Source organism: Pseudophryne corroboree, chromosome 8 (genome assembly GCF_028390025.1).
Source record: "Pseudophryne corroboree isolate aPseCor3 chromosome 8, aPseCor3.hap2, whole genome shotgun sequence".
Taxonomy (NCBI): Eukaryota; Metazoa; Chordata; class Amphibia; order Anura; family Myobatrachidae; genus Pseudophryne; species Pseudophryne corroboree.
In genome coordinates this window covers 352,163,290-352,184,484 of record NC_086451.1, presented here as the reverse complement: position 1 = coordinate 352,184,484, position 21,195 = coordinate 352,163,290, and the positions used below count along the sequence as shown (strand labels likewise).

At 45.9% G+C, this 21,195-nt stretch overlaps 1 protein-coding gene across 2 annotated transcripts in view; it reads left to right on the top strand.

The window, feature by feature from the left end:
• DOCK11 (dedicator of cytokinesis 11) overlaps nucleotides 1-21,195 on the top strand; it is a 981,167-nt gene that overhangs the window by 568,763 nt on the left and 391,209 nt on the right. For both annotated transcript variants that reach the window (XM_063937505.1, XM_063937504.1), the window contains 2 exons: nucleotides 11,047-11,158; nucleotides 18,787-18,853. In XM_063937505.1, the coding sequence (XP_063793575.1) occupies nucleotides 11,047-11,158; nucleotides 18,787-18,853 (179 nt within the window). The remainder of the gene's footprint in view (nucleotides 1-11,046; nucleotides 11,159-18,786; nucleotides 18,854-21,195) is intronic.

Sequence of the window (21,195 nt, the reverse complement as noted above, 5' to 3'; positions counted from 1 at the left end):
GCAATCCCCAGTGCCATTTTCTCCCTGCAGATACATAGGAAAGAACGCTAGCAGGGAGTGCTGTCCTCCACATAACTCCAGCATACCTCCGCAGTACCATGGTGTTATAGACAGGGGGGGGGAGTGTGATACTAGTACTAGTTACCCTATTAACGGTAGTTAGTCTGCGCCAGGCTTTTATCATAATAATTGCCTAAAGGGGCGCTGTGTGGCTGGCTCCTTATACTCTGTGACTCTATGAAGGTACTTTGGGGGAAACTGTATCTGACATTTTCCTGTGTGTCTGTGTGTATACCCCACATTACCATGTCTAAGGACTCTGTGTCCTGTGCTGCAGAGTGTTTATCTTCTCCTGAGGAGTCTATTCCATGTACTCAGAACTGCAATATGCTGTCTCAGCCTTCTGAATCCAAACCCCCATGGGTTGATTCTTTAAGGGGAATGATATCCCAGATTTCAAATAGGATGTCACATACTGAGAAGGAGGCACAGTTTTTGAGAAAATCTGTAAAGAGTTTGAATTTTTCAGCTCCCACTACTTCGTCTAAGAGCCCACCTACATACTCGCAAAAGCGTACGCTTGCCCAGATAATGCAAGCTGACACTGATACTGACTCTGATACAGGGGACAGTGATGGGGATATGCAGAGGGGAGATGCATCCCTTGCTAAAGGGGTGCAGCTCATGATTGAAGCCATTAGGAATGTTTTGCATATTACTGAGAAGGTACCTGAGCCGGAAGGGGAATCCTATTTTACAGTAAATAAGAAATCCTCGCTCACCTTCCCGGCTTCAAAGGAGTTATACTCCTTATTTGAAAAATCCTGTGAAAACACAGAGAAAAAATTCCAAATCCCTAAAAGAATTCTCATTGTTTTCCCTTTCCCTGAAGAGGATAGGAAGAAATGGGAAAACCCGCCTATAGTAGACACTTCTGTATCTAAGTTGTCTAAAAAGGTGGTTTTACCTGTCCCTGGTTCAACCGCCTTAAAGGAGCCGGCTGACCGCAAAATTGAGACTACGCCCAAATCACTATACATGGCTACACGCGTGGCCTTAAGGCCCACTATTGCCTGTGCGTGGATTTCTGAAGCCATAGTAAAATGGTCAGGCACTTTACTAGTGTACTTAGATACTTTGGATAAGAGTGACATTGACTTGTTTTTACGTCACATACAGGATTCTGCAGGTGTCATGGTGGAGGCCATGAAGGACCTCGGCCTGCTTAATGCGAGGGCTACTTCCATGGCAGTATCGGCACGTAGAGGACTCTGGCTACGCCAATGGACTGCGGATGCAGAATCCAAGAAAAGTGTTGAGAACCTACCCTTCACAGGTCAGGCACTATTTGGGGACGCATTGGATGTGGATTTCCACGGCGACTGCGTGGATTTCCATGGCGACTGCGGGTAAGTTGACGTTTCTTCCCTCCGCAGCAGCACCGGCTACAAAATCTTATGCTACGCCTTCACTGCAGTCCTTTCAGACTGCAAAATTTAAAAAATCCATACCTCCCCCCACCTTCTTTAGAGGCGGTATGGGAAAATCCAGAAAACCTGCACCACCAGGTTCCCAGGAACACCAGGTTCTGCTTCCTCAAAATCTTCAGCATGACGGTGGACCTCCCAGCCTGGAGATCAGACAGGTGTGAGCGAGACTAAAAGATTTCAGTCACATCTGGGCGTCATCATGCCTGGATCCCTGGGTGACAGATATTGTTGCCCAGGGGTACAGACTGGAGTTTCAGGAACTCCCACCTCACAGATTCTTCAAATCAGGCTTACCAGTTTCACTGACAGAAAGTGCTGTCCTACGGGAAGCCATTCAAAAATTGGTACGAACAAATGTAATTGTTCTAGTTCCACCTCACCTAATAACCAAGGGTTATTACTCAAACGTGTTTGTGGTACCGAAACCGGACAGTTCGGTAAGGCCTACTTTGAACCTGAAGTCATTGAACCGTTACTTGATGGTTTTCCAATTCAAGATGTAGTCTCTGAGAGCGGTGATCTCAGGTCTGGAGGAGGGGGATTTCCTAGTATCCCTGGATATCAAGGATGCGCACCTTCACATTCTGATCTGGCCGCCTCACCAGGCCTATCTACGGCTTGCACTACAGGACTGTCACTATCAGTTCTAGACATTACCATTCGGCCTCTCCACAGCACCGAGGGTGTTCACCAAGGTCATGGCGGAGATATAGCTCCTCCTCCGCAAACAGGGAGTGAACATAATTCCATATCTGGACGATCTGCTGATAAAAGCATCTTCCAAGGAGAAGCTGTTGCAGAGTATTGCACTCTCAACTCAACTATTCCGGGATCATGGGTGGATCCTGAACCTTCCAAAGTCACATTTGGAACCGACAAGGAGACTGCCCTTCCTGGGGATGATACTCGACATGGAAGTGCAGAGGGTGTTTCTACCACTGGAGAAAGCGTTGGTGATCCAATCAATGGTCCGGGATGTCTTGCGTCCAGCCCGGGTATCAGTTCATCAGTGCATTTGCCTTCTGAGGAAGATGGAAGCCTCCTACGAGGCTCTACAGTACGGAAGATTCCATGCAAGGTTCTTCTAGCTGGATCTCCTGGACAAGTGGTCAGGATCTCATCTTCACATGCACCAGCAGATACGCCTGTCGCCGAAAGCCAGAATTTCACTCCTCTGGTGGCTGCAAACTTCTCACCTGCTCGAGGGCCGCAGGATCGGAATTCAGAATTGGATTCTTCTAACCACGGATGCAAGCCTCAGAGGTTGGGGAGCAGTCACCCAGGGGGAAAACTTCCAAGGAAGGTGGTCAAGTCAGGAATCTGTCCTTCCAATAAGCATTCTGGAACAAAGGGCCATATACAATGGCCTTCTCCAAGCGGCACATCTTCTGCAAGATCGAGCCATTCAAGTTCAGTCGGACAACGTCACAGCAGTGTCCTACATAAACAGGCAAGGTGGAACGAAGAGCAGAGCTGCAAAGTCAGAGGTAACAAAAATCCTCCTCTGGGCAGAAAGATGCGCTGGCGCTGTCGGCGATCTTCATTCCAGGAATGGACAACTGGGAAGCGGACTTCCTCAGCAGACACGCTCTCTATCCAGTAGAATGGGGCCTCCACCCAGAGGTGTTCGCAGAGATGACAAGCCGATTTGGTGTACTTCAAATAGACATGATGGCCTCTCGCCTCAACAAGAAGCTTCGGAGATACTGTTCCAGGTCACGAGACCCACAAGCAGTGGCGGTGGATGCCCTGGTGACTCCGTCAGTGTTCCAGTCAGTGTATGTGTTCCCTCCACTTCCACTCATCCCAAGGGTTCTCAAGCTAATAAAAAGATCAGGAATTCCGGTGATCCTCATTGCTCCGGACTGGCCAAGAAAGGCTTGGTACTTGCATCTTCTGGCATTACTGCTGGAGGATCCGAGGCCTCTTCCTCTTCGCGAGGACCTTCTACAACAGGGGCCATACGCCTATCAAGACTTACCAAGGCTACGTTTGACGGCATGGAAGTTGAACGCCAGATCTTAGCTCGGAAGTGCAATCCGAACAAGGTTATTCCTACTCTGATCCAAGCTAGGAAGGGGGTAACGTCTAAACATTACCATCAGATTTGGAAAAAGCATGTCTCTTGGCGTGAATCCAAGAAGTTTCCTATGGTGGAGTTTCAGCTGTAACGTTTTCTCCTCTTTCTGCAAGCAGGTGTGGATGTGGGCCTACACTTGGGCTCAATCAAAGTCCAGATTTCGGCCTTGTCCATTTTCTTCCAGAAACAATTGGCTGCTATCCCTGAGGTTTAGACTTTCTTGAAAGGAGTTCTGCACATCCAACCTGCCTTTGTTCCTCCTACGGCGCCTTGGGATCTTAATGTGCTGCTGCAGTTCCTGCAGTCGGATTGGTTCGAACCTTTACAGGAAGTAGACGTAAAGTTTCTTACTTGGAAGGCGGTCACACTGTTGGCATTGGCATCTGCAAGACGTGTGTCGGAATTGGGGGCATTGTCACACAAGAGCCCCTACTTGATTTTCCATGAAGATAGAGCTAAGCTCAGAACGCGTCAGCAATTTCTTCCAAAGGTTGTGTCAGCTCTTCATTTCAACCAACCTATTGTGGTACCAGTGGCTACTGACACCTCAATTAGCTCAAAGTCCTTGGATGTTGTGCGGGCTTCGAAGATATATGTGAAGAGATCTTCTCGTCACAGGAAATCGGATGCTTTATTTGTCCTTTATGATCCTAACAAGATTGGGTGTCCTGCTTCTAAGCAGACGATTTCTCGCTGGATCAGTCTTACTATCCAGCTTGCTTATTCGACAGCAGGATTGCCAATTCCATGTTCTGTTCAGGCCCACTCTACTTGTAAGGTGGGTTCTTCCTGGGCGGCTTCCTGGGGTGTCTCGATTTTCAGCTTTGCCGAGTAGCTACTTGGTCAAGGTCAAACATGTTTGCTAAATTCTACAAGTTCAATATTTTGGCCTCTAAGGACTACGAGAAAAAGATTTACCAGTAGGTAATTAAAATCCTATTTCTCTGACGTCCTAGTGGATGTTGGGAACTCCGTAAGGACCATGGGGAATAGCGGCTCCGCAGGAGACTGGGCACAAATAGAAAGCTTTAGTACTACCTGGTGTGCACTGGCTCCTCCCCCTATGACCCTCCTCCAAGCCTCAGTTAGATTTTTGTGCCCGAACGAGAAGGGTGCACACTAGGGGCTCTCCTGAGCTTCTTAGTGAAAGTTTTAGTTTAGGTTTTTTATTTTCAGTGAGACCTGCTGGCAACAGGCTCACTGCATCGAGGGACTAAGGGGAGAAGAAGCGAACTCACCTGCGTGCAGAGTGGATTGGGCTTCTTGGCTACTGGACACCATTAGCTCCAGAGGGACCGCTCACAGGCCCAGCCTTGGAGCTCGGTCCCAGAGCCGCGCCGCCGGCCCCCTTACAGAGCCAGAAGCAAGAAGAGTCCGGCAAATCGGCGGCAGAAGACATCCTGTCTTCCACAAGGTAGCGCACAGCACTGCAGCTGTGCGCCATTGCTTCTCAGCACACTTTACACTCCGGTCACTGAGGGTGCAGGGCGCTAGGGGGGGGCGCCCTGAGCAGCAATAGAAACACCTTGGCTGGCTAAAAATACATCACATATAGCTCCTGGGCTATATGGATGAATTTTAACCCCTGCCAGATTTTCACAAAAGCGGGAGAAAGGCCGCCGAGAAGGGGGCGGAGCCTATCTCCTCAGCACACAGGCGCCATTTTCCCTCACAGCTCCGCTGGAAGGACGTCTCCCTGACTCTCCCCTGCAGTCCTGCACTACAGAAACAGGGTAAAAAAGAGAGGGGGGCACTAATTGGCGGGTTATTAACAATACAGCAGCTATAAGGGAGAAACACTTATATAAGGTTGTCCCTATATCTATATATAGCGCTCTGGTGTGTGCTGGCATACTCTCCCTCTGTCTCCCCAAAGGGCTAGTGGGGTCCTGTCCTCTATCAGAGCATTCCCTGTGCGTGTGCTGCGTGTCGGTACGTTTGTGTCGACATGTATGAGGAGGAAAATGATGTGGAGGCGGGGCAATTGCCTATAATAGAGATGTCACCCCCTAAGGAGTCGACACCTGAGTGGATGGCTTTATGGAAGGATTTACGTGACAGTGTCAGCTCCTTACAAAAGACGGTTGATGACATGAGACAGCTGACTAATCAGCTAGTCCCTGTCCAGGCGTCTCAAAAACCATCAGGGTCTCTAAAAAGGCCGTTACCTCAGGTGGTGGATACTGACGTCGACACGGATACTGACTCCAGTGTCGACGGTGAGGAGACAAACGTGACTTCCAGTAGGGCCACACGTTACATGATCACGGCAATGAGAGAGGTGTTAAACATTTCTGATACTGCAAGTACCACTAAAAAGGGTATTATGTGGGGTGTGAAAAAACTACCTGTAGTTTTTCCTGAATCAGACGAATTAAATGAGGTGTGTGATGAAGCGTGGGTTTCCCCCGATAAAAAACTGATAATTTCTAAAAAGTTATTGGCATTATACCCTTTCCCGCCAGAGGTTAGGGCGCGTTGGGAAACACCCCCTAGAGTGGATAAAGCGCTCACACGCTTATCAAAACAAGTGGCGTTACCGTCTCCTGATACGGCCGCACTCAAGGAACCAGGTGACAGAAAACTGGAGAATATCCTTAAAAGTATATACACACATACTGGTGTTATACTGCGACCAGCAATCGCCTCAGCCTGGATGTGCAGCGCTGGGGTGGCTTGGTCGGATTCCCTGACTGAAAATATTGATACCCTGGATAGGGACAGTATATTGTTGACTATAGAGCATTTAAAAGATGCATTTCTATATATGCGAGATGCACAGAGGGATATTTCCACTCTGGCTTCAAGAGTGAGTGCGCTGTCCATTTCTGCCAGAAGAGGATTATGGACGCGACAGTGGTCAGGTGATGCGGACTCTAAACGGCATATGGAAATATTGCCTTATAAAGGGGAGGAGTTATTTGGGGTCGGTCTATCGGACCTGGTGGCCACGGCAACTGCTGGGAAATCCACATTTTTACCCCAGGTAGCCTCTCAACATAAAAAGACGCCGTCTTATCCGGCTCAGTCCTTTCGTCCCCATAAGGGCAAGCGGGCAAAAGGTTCCTCTTTTCTGCCCCGAAGCAGAGGAAGGGGAAAAAGACTGCAACAGACAGCCACTTCCCAGGAACAAAAGCCCTCCCCCGCTTCTGCCAAGTCCTCAGCATGACGCTGGGGCCTTACAAGCGGACTCAGGCACGGTGGGGGCCCGTCTCAAGAATTTCAGCGCGCAGTGGGCTCACTCGCAAGTGGACCCCTGGATCCTGCAAGTAGTATCTCAGGGGTACAAATTGGAGTTCGAGACGTCTCCCCCTCGCCGGTTCCTGAAGTCTGCTTTACCAACGTCTCCCTCCGACAGGGAGGCAGTATTGGAGGCAGTTCACAAGCTGTATTCCCAGCAGGTGATAATCAAGGTACCCCTCCTGCAACAAGGGAAGGGGTATTATTCCACGCTGTTTGTGGTACCGAAGCCGGACGGCTCGGTGAGACCAATTTTAAATCTGAAGTCTTTGAACACTTACATACAGAGGTTCAAATTCAAGATGGAGTCACTCAGGGCAGTGATCGCGAACCTGGAAGAGGGGGACTATATGGTGTCTCTGGACATCAAAGATGCCTACCTCCATGTCCCCATTTACCCTTCTCATCAAGGGTACCTCAGGTTTGTGGTACAAAACTGTCACTATCAGTTTCAGACGCTGCCGTTTGGATTATCCACGGCACCTCGGGTCTTTACCAAGGTAATGGCCGAAATGATGATTCTTCTTCGAAGAAAAGGCGTTTTTATTATCCCTTACTTGGACGATCTCCTGATAAGAGCAAGATCCAGAGAACAGTTAGTAGTCGGAGTAGCCCTATCTCAAGTAGTGCTACGGCAGCACGGCTGGATTCTAAATATCCCAAAATCGCAGCTGATTCCGACAACACGTCTTCTGTTCCTAGGGATGATTCTGGACACAGTCCAGAAAAAGGTGTTCCTTCCGGTGGAGAAAGCCAGGGAGTTATCCGAACTGGTCAGAAACCTCCTGAAACCAGGGCAAGTCTCAGTGCATCAATGCACAAGAGTCTTGGGAAAGATGGTAGCTTCCTACGAAGCGATTCCATTCGGCAGATTCCACGCAAGAACGTTCCAGTGGGATCTGCTGGACAAATGGTCCGGATCGCATCTTCAGATGCATCAACGGATAACCCTGTCCCCAAGGACAAGGGTGTCTCTTCTGTGGTGGTTGCAGAGTGCTCATCTTCTAGAGGGCCGCAGATTCGGCATTCAGGACTGGGTCCTGGTGACCACGGATGCCAGCCTGAGAGGCTGGGGAGCAGTCACACAAGGAAGAAATTTCCAGGGCTTGTGGTCAAGCCTGGAGACATCACTTCACATAAATATCCTGGAGCTAAGGGCCATCTACAATGCTCTAAGCCTAGCACGGCCTCTGCTTCAAGGTCAGCCGGTGCTGATTCAGTCAGACAACATCACGGCAGTCGCCCACGTAAACAGACAGGGCGGCACAAGAAGCAGGAGGGCAATGGCAGAAGTTGCAAGGATTCTTCGCTGGGCGGAAAATCATGTGATAGCACTGTCAGCAGTGTTCATTCCGGGAGTGGACAACTGGGAAGCAGACTTCCTCAGCAGGCACGACCTCCACCCGGGAGAGTGGGGACTTCACCCAGAAGTCTTCCACATGATTATGAACCGTTGGGAAAAACCAAAGGTGGACATGATGGCGTCCCGCCTCAACAAAAAACTAGACAGGTATTGCGCCAGGTCACGGGACCCTCAGGCAATAGCTGTGGACGCGCTGGTAACACCGTGGGTGTACCAGTCAGTGTATGTGTTCCCTCCTCTGCCTCTCATACCCAAGGTACTGAGAATCATAAGAAGGAGAGGAGTAAGGACTATACTCGTGGCTCCGGATTGGCCAAGAAGGACTTGGGACCCGGAACTTCAAGAGATGCTCACGGAGGACCTGTGGCCTCTACCTCTACGAAGGGACCTGCTCCAGCAGGGACCCTGTCTGTTCCAAGACTTACCGCGGCTGCGTTTGACGGCATGGCGGTTGAACGCCGGATCCTGAAGAAAAAAAAGGCATTCCGGATGAAGTCATCCCTACCCTGATCAAAGCCAGGAAGGATGTAACCGTGCAGCATTATCACCGTATTTGGCGAAAATATGTTGCGTGGTGCGAGGCCAGGAAGGCCGCTACAGAGGAATTTCAACTGGGTCGTTTCCTGCATTTCCTGCAAACAGGACTGTCTATGGGCCTAAAATTAGGGTCCATTAAGGTTCAAATTTCGGCCCTGTCGATCTTCTTCCAAAAAGAACTGGCTTCAGTTCCTGAAGTTCAGACGTTTGTCAAAGGGGTGCTGCATATACAGCCTCCTTTTGTGCCTCCAGTGGCACCTTGGGATCTCAATGTGGTTTTGGGGTTCCTAAAATCACATTGGTTTGAACCACTCACCACTGTGGACTTAAAATATCTCACATGGAAAGTGGTAATGCTATTGGCCCTGGCTTCAGCCAGGCGCGTGTCAGAATTGGCGGCTTTATCCTATAAAAGCCCTTACCTAATTTTTCATACGGATAGGGCAGAATTGAGGACTCGTCCTCAGTTTCTCCCTAAGGTGGTTTCAGCGTTTCACCTGAATCAGCCTATTGTGGTACCTGCGGCTACTAGGGACTTGGAGGACTCCAAGTTGCTGGACGTAGTCAGGGCCCTGAAAATATACGTTTCCAGGACGGCTGGAGTCAGAAAATCTGACTCGCTGTTTATCCTGTATGCACCCAACAAGCTGGGTGCTCCTGCTTCTAAGCAGACTATTGCTCGTTGGATTTGTAGTACAATTCAGCTTGCACATTCTGTGGCAGGCTTGCCACAGCCAAAATCTGTAAAAGCCCATTCCACACGGAAAGTGGGCTCATCTTGGGCGGCCGCCCGAGGGGTCTCGGCTTTACAACTTTGCCGAGCAGCTACTTGGTCAGGGGCAAACACGTTTGCTAAATTCTACAAATTTGATACCCTGGCTGAGGAGGACCTGGAGTTCTCTCATTCGGTGCTGCAGAGTCATCCGCACTCTCCCGCCCGTTTGGGAGCTTTGGTATAATCCCCATGGTCCTTACGGAGTTCCCAGCATCCACTAGGACGTCAGAGAAAATAAGAATTTACTTACCGATAATTCTATTTCTCATAGTCCGTAGTGGATTCTGGGCGCCCATCCCAAGTGCGGATTGTCTGCAATACTTGTACATAGTTATTGTTACAAAAAAATCGGGTTGTTCTTGTTATTTTTAACTAAATCGGGTTATTGTTGTAGTGAGCCATCTTTTCTAGAGGCTCCTCTGTTTATCATACTGTAAACTGGGTTCAGATCACAAGTTATACGGTGTGATTGGTGTGGCTGGTATGAGTCTTACCCGGGATTCAAAATCCTTACTTATTGTGTACGCTCGTCCGGGCACAGTATCCTAACTGAGGCTTGGAGGAGGGTCATAGGGGGAGGAGCCAGTGCACACCAGGTAGTACTAAAGCTTTCTATTTGTACCCAGTCTCCTGCGGAGCCGCTATTCCCCATGGTCCTTACGGAGTTCCCAGCATCCACTACGGACTATGAGAAATAGAATTATCGGTAAGTAAATTCTTATTTTTTCTTTAGTGCATATTTATCAAGTGGCCCAAAGCGCTCTCTAATGGTTAAGCAGACCAATGTGGCGGCTAGCCACATCCCCTCTGGAGACTGGCCACAACTCCAAAATATGGGCCCCTACCACTGCATTCCCCCGGTGGGCCCCTCATGTCCCTGTCCGATACTGGTCTATTCCGACAGAGTGATGTATGTTTGTCCTCCAAGAGAAATTGTTTTTAGGTTGAAAATACTGTATATCAGGGAAACAGATGTCACACTTTGCAGATACTTTGACATGCAGTGTAGGAGTTAAAATGTACAGGGTCAACTCGTTACCTAGCCTGGGTGATATTAGAGAATGAGATTTGTGATAAATTTAGTGCATATTTAAAGTGTAATTAGTGTTCATCGTACCAATTAAACCAGTCTGTGACACTCAAGTTCCTATATATGCACACTCCATCAGCTTCACAAGCAATTATTATTTGTCTACTGCTGGACTGTACTAAGATTAGTCCTTAGAGATGATGTGATCTGTTTCAGACTTTATGAGCTAGGAATGCACAAGTTTATATTCAGACCCTGTAGTTTATTCATCTATATAGTATATTGGACTCAGGCCATGGAGTCTCCCCTCTTTGCTCCTTGCCCCTACAATTACCACGGCTACACTTTCCCATGGTCCCGACTTCCTAGTCTCTGTCCCCATGGCAGGGGGGAGAGGGGATGTGCCCCTGTGACGAGCCTCTACTGCACATGTTGATCTGAGCACATGCCATAGCTGATTATATAGATTATTCAGTATTTGAGCAGCAATTGCAGAGAGCTATACTCACCTTGTTGTTATGACCTCTCTAGATGCGTAGAAGCTCCACCAAAAGCAGCGTGTCCCATTACAGCAGATTGGACTCGTACGAGATTAAGAGCCTACTCATCTGCTATCTGTATATCGTCAAAGTGATTTCAGAAGGTAAGTCCCTTTAGCCACTTTCTTCCCACACTATAGGCCTGATTCCAATCTGGGAGTAAAGCATAAAAGAGCAAACAGCTGCACAACTGGACAAACCATGCTGCAAAGTAAGGGGGGAAAATACATTTACAGATGTGTCCTCATACACTATTGCCGCAGTCGCACCAATGCGCCCTTTTCAATGCGCACATCCTGATTTAGCTTGGGCCAAGTGTCTCAAGTGTCTCACTCAAATGCGCATTTTAGTTACAGTTGTATGTGACAAAACCACTTAACGAGACTGCACCGATTAATTAGATAATACACTTGTTCATCTATGTGCGAATGAGTCTGTATATGAAGTGCTACAAAAAAAAAGACTGCGGTTTTGTTTCCTTATCGGGTCCATAGAGCGACAGTTAATAGGTCGACACCATATGGTCGAAATGCCTATGGTCAACATGGTCAAAAGTTCGACAGGTTCAGTTGGTCCACATAATGGTCGACATTACATATGGTCGACTCAAGTTTTTTTTAAATTATTTGCATTTTTTCATACTTTACCATCCACGTAAACTATGATTGTGAATGGTCAACTGTGCAGAGCCCCCCCACCCCCCACACACACACTCACAGCCTAACCCTGAACCTCCGGCTATACCTACCTTCGTGATTCCGGCTGTAGGGATTCCAGTGTTGGAATGTTAACCTGTTCAGGATTCCAGCATCGGTATACTGATTGGTGTTGGGATTTCCAGCGTCTGTATTCCGGCTGCCGGTATCCTGATAGCTGACAGTGATCGCGTTGAGCCAAGAAAAAAGTGGGGTCCCAGGGACCACTCACTTTTAAAAAATGGGGTCCTAATGGTCCTTTCTGGGCCCCATCGGAATGAAGGTTCTTATTACTCTTAATCTTATTTGGACACTACAAAAGTGTTGCAAGGTGGGGGTATCGGGGGACAGTGCTGCTGGGCTGTGTAGCATGCAGGACACCCTGCATCAGAGCTGTAACTAGACATTTTGGTGCCCTTTAGCAGAAAGTGAATTGGTGCTCCACTTCCAAGATATTAAAGTGTAGGCAGTGCGCGCCACAAAAATGTAAGGGTGTGGCTTCATGGGGAAGGGGCGTGACCACATAATAGTGCCAATTCACATTACACCACACAGTAGTGCCGCTTTTACACATTGCACCAGGTAGAGGATTTATACACATTGCACCAGGTAGAGCATGTTATACACATTGCGCCAGGTAGAACACGTTATACACATTGCGCCAGGTAGAGCACTTTATACACATTGCACCAGGTAGAAGACTTTATACACATTGTGCCAGGTAGAGCACTTTATACACATTGCGCCAGGTAGAGCACTACATACACATTGCGCCAGGTAGAACACATTATACACATTGCGCCAGGTAGAGCACTTTATACACATTGCAGCAGGTAGAGTACTTTATACACATTGTGCCAGGTAGAGCACTTTATACACACTGCGCCAGGTAGAACACGTTATACACATTGCGCCAGGTTGAGCACTTTATACACATTGCGCCAGGTAGAGCACTTTATACACATTGCGCCAAGTAGAGCACTTTATACACATTGCGCCAGGTAGAGCACGTTATACATATTGCGCCAGGTAGAGCACTTTATACACATTGAGCCAGGTAGAGTACTTTATACACATTGCGCCAAGTAGAGCATGTTATACACAATGCGCCAGGTAGAGCATGTTATACACAATACGCCAGGTAGAGCACGTTATACACAATGCACCAGGTAGAGCATGTTATACACAATGCACCAGGTAGAGCACGTTATACACAATGCACCAGGTAGAGCATGTTATACACAATGCACCAGGTAGAGCATGTTATACACATTGCACCAGGTAGAGTACTTATACACGTCATATTGAGAGGTATGCTGCTATGATGCCAAATCAGAGACCGTATAGTATAACCCACTAAGACAAAGTGTCTCCCTTGCAGATACAGCTCCAATCACCAGCCCCCCCAATCCCCCTGTGGGACCGCACAGAGTGGTGTTCAAAGACTATAAGCCAGAATCCCAAGCAAGCCCATCTAATCACCCGCAGTGGACACAGGCAGGCAGCAACCGCATAGTCAGCCCCCTCCCGCCAGATACGCCAGACTGGCGTCCGTGATCGAGCAGATAAAGCTGGGCTTAGTGAGAGGGGCTTCCCACGGTGCCGTCTGAGGCGATGGCCGCACTTGCTTTAAAGGGTGCCACATCGCCAGCACCCCCCAGATGCTGTGACAACCCCCCTGTTCAGCAACTTAGCCCAGCCACCACCCGCACCCGCTTCACTCACCCGCCGCAAGCAGCAGCATGCACAGGAGAGGCGCCATAGATGAGAGGAAAGGCTCCGCCCTCTCTTTCTATCATTCAGCCGGGGCCAGCATCAATCAATCATGCTAATCCCCCTTAGGGATTGGCTGATGAGGAGCTCGTCCCCGGAGACCCACTCACTTTAGAAACTGGAGTCCCAGGTGTTCAAAATCGTGTAAAAAACGCACCATGGCATTTTTGCGATCACTGGCTGGTATCTTAAACGTATACTGAGGACAAATCTGTATTTTTTTGCATGCTGGGTAAATACTGACTACTTTTACATGTGTTCCATAATTGCTGGACCGCTTTATGTATACTACGCAATTTAGCTTTGAATTTGGGCACGCACCACCCAAATACAAATCTCTGTACATTTTAATTCTGCCACACCTGCAGTGCAGCATGGTTTTACCAAGGTGCAAAGTTACTTGCACTTTTTGCTGTGTTCCCACCTCAAAATCAGGCCTCTCATGCTCAAGTGTGCTTCTCCTTAGAGTTTGGGACCAACGCAGTGTCTTGTTTTTCTTCTCTTTCTTGGTTATAAAATCAGCTTGTCTATAGTGCATTTTATTTATCCTACCTCTGTAACGTATCTGAATATCGTCTTGGAAATTGTCATTATGTCAATATATTTCATTGGCACAGATTGTAACACTTTAGCACATTGGTCTATAAGTGTGATTCAATTACTGTAGATACTTTTCCAAGGAGATACAATCACTGCCTTCAAATATCGTAAACAGTAACCTGTTATAGAAATGTGCATACCCTAGTGAGGTTTGGAATTCACAGTACAGCAGCTCGCAAACCAATTAAGTTATCAATGAGTTGGATGTAACTGTCAACATTTTAATAATACTTAGCAGTTTAGCAGCTCTTCCAACACACCCATGAGGTGGCTGCCCAGTGTCGTTATTTTTTTATTTGGGGTGTCGCCTGTAGCCCTAATCCCCAGTATTAGCTGACCCCGTCCGGGATCAGCTTGCTTCTCCATTTGTAGTACCCCAGCCGGGGATTCCTACTTGGAGGTAGGTGAATAGGCAGAAGTAGGCCACTCCATAGGGTGTTTTCGAGTGCCTGTTCTTCAGCCTTTCACCACTTCAGGTGTTAGAATCATGGAAGTTAGTGGTGGTATACCGGCAAGAGACATCTGTGGTGTGGGAAGTGCGGCTGTTGTTAGAGAACAGATGTAAATATTTTGGAGCTCACCGCCATCAGTTTATTCAACAGGCGTGATGACCCTATTGCGCCTGTGAAATATATTCAGCACTGCTGTTCTTATGCTGGCCCACTGAAAGCGTGAGGTCCTTGCACGGATTCTCTCGTTGATCTTTTTCTTCTGCTCCTTTAGTTCTCTTATTTCTGCTTTTTTCTTTTGTATTTCTGTTTTTAATTCTTTTTTACGCAGTTCGAGTGCCTCTATGGTGTCATGAGGATCAGATGTTATTTCCTCCTGTGGTCTTTTATTATGTGTCCATAGAGTACTGTACTCCATTTGCTTACTCTCCCAGCCTGCACCAGGGACCCAACGTGAAGTAACTGTCCCACCAAACATTGCGATCTTTAGCGAATCGTTTTCCCTGGTCACCATCAGATATTCTTCCTCTGCCGGAACTGTCAGCTCTCTTACACAGTATTGTAAATGTAGAGCTTGTTGTTGTCCCATAGATTGGGTCATCGATTCCTCTATAATTTGATCATGTGCAGGTTGTTGTTCCACTAGATCTCCATAATATAATTTAGTATGGTGTTCTTCTTCCACACTCTCAAAGCTAGATACCTCCATACAGTCTTCAGGGGATTCCACTTCAGTACTATATTCTATACTGCTGTCTTCAGAGTATTCCATTGCAATATCCGGTTCCTCCATACTGCTGTCATCAGAGGAATCCATCTCCGTATTATTAACTTGATTATTTGAATTAATACCAAACGCCAAGCAAGATGTGCTTAACTGTCCAGTGTGTCTGTAAAAGACAGATGCCTGTACAGTGCGCAGTGCTTTTGTTAAGTTCCGTAGCTAACACCATTATGACATCATAATGCCGACTGCCTGTCCCTGTCTATATTTGTTTTGTTAATAAAGTTTATATTGTTGTTAAAAAAGACAACCGTATACTAGCAATGAAACCTCCTATTTTATCTGTATGAGAAAAAGTAGAATTTTAGTTATGAAATACCCTCTACATTATGGAAATTCCTGACACATCGGCAACAGGCTGTGGACCTAGAAATAGCAGTTTTAGCTACATAATTAAATACAAACTCCATTAGCTGTATTTTAGCAGTCGGTATTATTTAGAAATAGATTTGGGTGGCTATCAAGTCAAATCACTTTTACAATTGTGTATTAGAAAATGAACTATTTTATCATTGATCCCCAAGAGCTGTATTGTAATCTCCTAAATGTAAGTATCCTCCCACTTTACTATAAAATATTTGGTTTAGAGACACTTAATATAGTAGGTTTGCTGTTTCCAAAATGTAGCGAATGTGCACGGTGCGCACAGTGGGAGTCGTGGCGTGCAACATGCACCTACTACCAGCCCTGAGGTCTTCTATAAAGTAAGTTCCATCTGCTATACAGTCCAAGTTCCATCCACACCCCTTGCTCACACAGTTAGTTTTTATATTTATGTGATGCATCTTTGGTCCTGTGTAATAAATGATATTTTTTGGCTATTACACTACGGATACTTTTTTTTTATTTGCATGTGACTTGACAAACACCACCCCTGTCTAAGCTGAAGGTCATCCTATTTGCTTCTTGAAAGATACAGAGGTGTCCTCATACATCATTGCTGCAGTTGCGGCAAACAGCGTCTCTCGGCGCGCCAAGTCCCATGAGACTTTGCTATCATTGGGCGTCTGTTTGTGTCTTTTTTGGGTTAAAATGCGTCTTAGTTGCAATGCAATACGACCAGTATGCACCAGGAGAAAGTGCTGATTATATATGCATATGTAATGTACATCTGTGTGTGACTCAAGAAACAGCCCCGTTTTTGTTCGGATTTGCCTGAGGCAGGTGAAACAAAATCCCTGATAAGCGGTGGCTCACACCAGCTTATCTGGGCTATTTGGATGCCGCAGGTTATTGGATACCTAGATTCCGCTCTATTTCTCTGAGTCTGTATATAAAGTGCTACGATGCAGTGGCCGTGGCTTTTTTCCATGCCAAGTTCCGTTGTGCTTTCTATACAGACTCAGTCGCACACAGATATACAAGTGCTGCATGTCAAATTAATCAGTACAGTCTCCCTGGGCGTCATAGTTGCATTGCAGTGCGACTAAGATGCATCTTCAACAAAAAAGGATGCCCAACGTTAAAAGTTGCACAGGACCGGACAGCTCACTCTCGCCAGGCATCTCGCTTTATATGGAGAATTGAGATTAGATGTATGAGGACACATCTGTACAAGAAGAATAAATATTTAGGGCTTTTATAACACCTTACGGCTTATTATTCCAGGGAAATTTCCCTTTGCTCTCACCAAACATCAGGATGGACTAATTTAATGGATTTGCCTAAAATATCCTTGTTGAGAAGGATCATATTGGTAAACGTAAAAATCATTCTCAAGCAGCACTGGCTCCTACCTGTTTGTAGGAGGGGGCTGCCATTGTCCGTGCTGCCTGCAGTCCGAAGAGGAAGAGATCAGATAGCCCCAGCGTACCTGTGCAATGATTCTGACAGGTACCGGAACTGGCTTATCCGCACAAGCGGCCGTATGACTGCGCATGCACAAAACACCAGCTTTCAGGACTGCATTGGCTGCAGCCCATAGTAGAAGGGTAGGGCTGCCTGAAAGGCAGGGCGTGACTTCTCACAGGAAGCAGCCTCTCTGTTATTCGCAGCCAGTACTGGCAGTCCCTGAGGAAGATAACGCCTCCCAATGGGACTGCCTGTCCTGTGTGTAATTGGCTGGTAGCACTTGTAATGGGAAATCAGTCAGTCAAAGTGTAGAGTGCAATCACGGACTGCAACTGCCTCACTGAGATGGCAGATTTTACTGGGGAGCCTGCAGCCCGTCAGCCCATAGGTGAAATCCGCCACTGTTCTCAAGAGGCTATATCTTCTTCATATTATGCCAGTCACTCTTCCCCTTCATTATTAAGAGTACAGCTCTTGTACGCTTTCATAAGCAGGGCCCGCTATCCTCTTGTGCTTTTCCTTCCTTCATATTTACCATCATCTCCACCCCATTGCCAGTAGCAGCACCGAACCTTTGGGTTTGGCCAGCACTGCTTTTATGGGTGTTAGGACTGCATGTGCAGCTGTATCTGTATAGCTTGTATTCCAAGCTCTACAATGTTATTGTACTGTAAGTCTTTTGCACTTTTTCTTGTTTTGTTTGCACTGTGTCTGTTTATGTACTATGAAAGGTGCTGCAGACCCCTTATGGAACCATATATTGAGTCCTGTCGGAGAACAAGCGCTATTTAAATAATATCATTATTAGTATTACAGGTTGAGTATCCCATATCCAAATATTCCGAAATACGGAATATTCCGAAATACGGACTTTTTTGAGTGAGAGTGAGATCGTGAAACCTTTGTTTTTTGATGGCTCAATGTACACAAACTTTGTTTAATACACAAAGTTATTAATAATATTGTATTAAATGACCTTCAGGCTGTGTATATAAGGTGTATATGAAACATAAATGAATTGTGTGAATGTAGACACACTTTGTTTAATGCACAATGTTATAAAAGATATTGGCTAAAATGACCTTCAGGCTGTGTGTATAAGGTGTATATGTAACATAAATGCATTCTGTGCTTAGACTTGGGTCCCATGACCATGATCTCTCATTATGGTATGCAATTATTCCAAAATACGGAAAAATCCGATATCCAAAATACCTCTGGTCCCAAGCATTTTGGATAAGGGAGACTCAACCTGTATTATTACTATTATTAGCATTATTATTATTATATTATAAATAGAGTTTAATAATAATCCTAAAAATATAATACTTACTCTGGCTGTGTATTGTAATCATGCAATGTCACATATACTTTAACTCTGTTATGATATACTTATTTACAGAGTAGGTTATGGCTATGATTATTTATACTTGCGGAATAGTGCTAATGCAGGATTATTAAAATGACAGTGCTTGAGTAGCAGCAGAGCTAGAACTGTTTTCTACATTATAAATATTGCGGGGAATTGTTACAAGTATTAACGACTTTCACTTGTCTTTAGTATATGATGATGCAACCACTTACTACACTGGCACGTTCTGCTTTCTGGATAACATATTGTAAACCTTTCTTCTTTTTAGATTCACTGATTAGTTACTGGAACAAAATGTCCCCACAAGAGCTGCTGAACTTTCTGACACTTCTGGAGTAAGTACCTCTACTAATGGTCTCCAGTTTTTTATATACAGTAAATCTAAATGTCTGAAGTGTTGTGGGTGGAGCAATTTAAAATTAGACCAACGGTGCTTTCTGGCACTTTCACAAGTGAGTACTCACTGGACCATGCTTTACTAAGTAAACCAGCTTACTGTAGTTGTGTTACAGTTGTGGTGGCACACAGCGACATACAGCGACAAATGTGTACTTACCATACCAGCAACTGGCATGCTATCAAAGTCTCATTTGTTTTTTTCCGCACTTAGGCAACAGATGGAGGTCCATAGAAAGTGGTTCTATGGAGCCCACAATTGTGTAGATACAGTATGCTCCTTATGGTGTGCGGAGAGTCAGGAACAAAATGATGCCGTCAGTATTAGTATCACTCTGTTGAAAAAAGAACTCAGCTGCGCAATGAAATTGGAAACATGAACAAAAGCTGACGTATGCTGAGATAAATTACAAAGAAGAATTTAATATGACAATGAAGGAAATTACATACAATAACACATATAGTCTGGACATTAAACCTTATAGGGAAAATAGTAAAATACCCTGTACTGGATATCAGATAAAACAAGCACTTGTGATGTGAGCGGTAACAATATGCAACATTTGTATCCAACAAGTAGAAACAGTATTGTATCCTGGATATGAATGAATTGTTAGAATGTGGAGTAATTCATAAGTTTTTAGACTGGTAACTGCAGTCCCATGAATGTATTAATGGAGCTCCGGTATGTAGAAGTACTCCGATGTCAGATAAAGTCAAAATTACCTCTCCTGTGGGCTGGTTTCTAACCGAGCGTCCTCGGTTTGATTATCCTGCGTTGCCCACCACGTAGCTGTCACTGGGAGGGAAAGTGCAAAGTCCTACACGGAGACGCTGCTGGAGGTATAAAGGAGCCGCTATGGAGACTGAGTTACCAATGTCACTCGGCGGGCCTCGATGTCAGCTGCGGCATGCAGAGAATATAAGCCACTGCAGGGGCTGCAAGGCCAATATCGGTCTATAAATATAGATGAAAGTGCTTGTCGTGCAAAATGCTTGTTAGGCAGAGTGTAGAAGTCCAGGAGGTAAAAAAGAATTGAGGAGTCCTAGACTTTTTTTTATCGCTAGGACGCAAGCTGACTGACAGGAAGTGAGCTTTTGGGGTGGTGACTGGCCGTTTTCAGGGAGTGTGTGTGACGTCAGCTCTGACCCTGATAAGCCCGTTTGTATCGCACTGTAGAAGTAAGCCCTGGGCTACGCACAGACTGCACAAAAAAATATATGTATGGTCCTTGCGCCAAACCACAGTGTGAGTAACGTGGGGGGTAAGATGCAGGTGTAGCAGCTGACTGATTAGGGGTCTGCAGCCCTCTAAAAACAAACTATAAAAAACACAGTAAGCACTACTAAGCACCACTCCCCACATTGAAAAGATAAATACAATTTAATTCATCATATATGACAATGTTTAAAATATACAATACTGAAAGTTGATCACACTGCAAAGAAATATATATAGATATCTCAATAAAATATTACACAGTCTCTGAAAGCTATTTGAGCTGGTAATAAAGATGTTCGGATCCGGATCCACTATAGATATTAAATAGAGAAAAGTAGTTTGAAATCTTTTGTAAATAATACTGATAATGTCCATCAGTCTTATTGTAATCAATCACGCACAGACTGGAAAAATCATTTGATGGTGAGTGAGTTGCGACCGGATTTGCTGATGTCCACTGCCTGGTGACATTTTTGCACGGCGTATGCATGCATTGGCACACTTGCACGGGGCGGGTTTTCACTCTCTATGGGCGGCGGCTATCTGATCGCAGAGGAACAATCAGGTCTGAATTAGGCCCACAGTGTCAATCACACACAATATACAAGTGTCATATATCAAATTAATCAGCACACATCCTAGCCACATTGTGCTGGGGCCAAGACGCATTTTAAGCAAAAAACAGATGCCCAAGCTTAGTAGAGTTGCACAGGACCTGGCACAAACATTTTGTGCTGCATTGCATATTGACGATAGATATATGAGGACACATCTGTATGTGGAAGTTTTCCATAGAGCCCGCGACTAGTCAAAATCTCTATGTAATGTTCCACCCTTAGAGCACATCTTGCCTTACCATTTTGTACTGTACTACTACGTTTTATGAGTTTTAAACACCCACATCTCCTGCAGCTCTGTACAAAGTAAGTCATTCACAAACGTTTTGTTAATAATGACATAAACTGTAACATTTGCACAACATAGAGGCACCATATGAATGAGAATCCTGCACAGAACAGCTTAAATGTAACTGAAATAGGAATAGAGACTGAGGGGGAC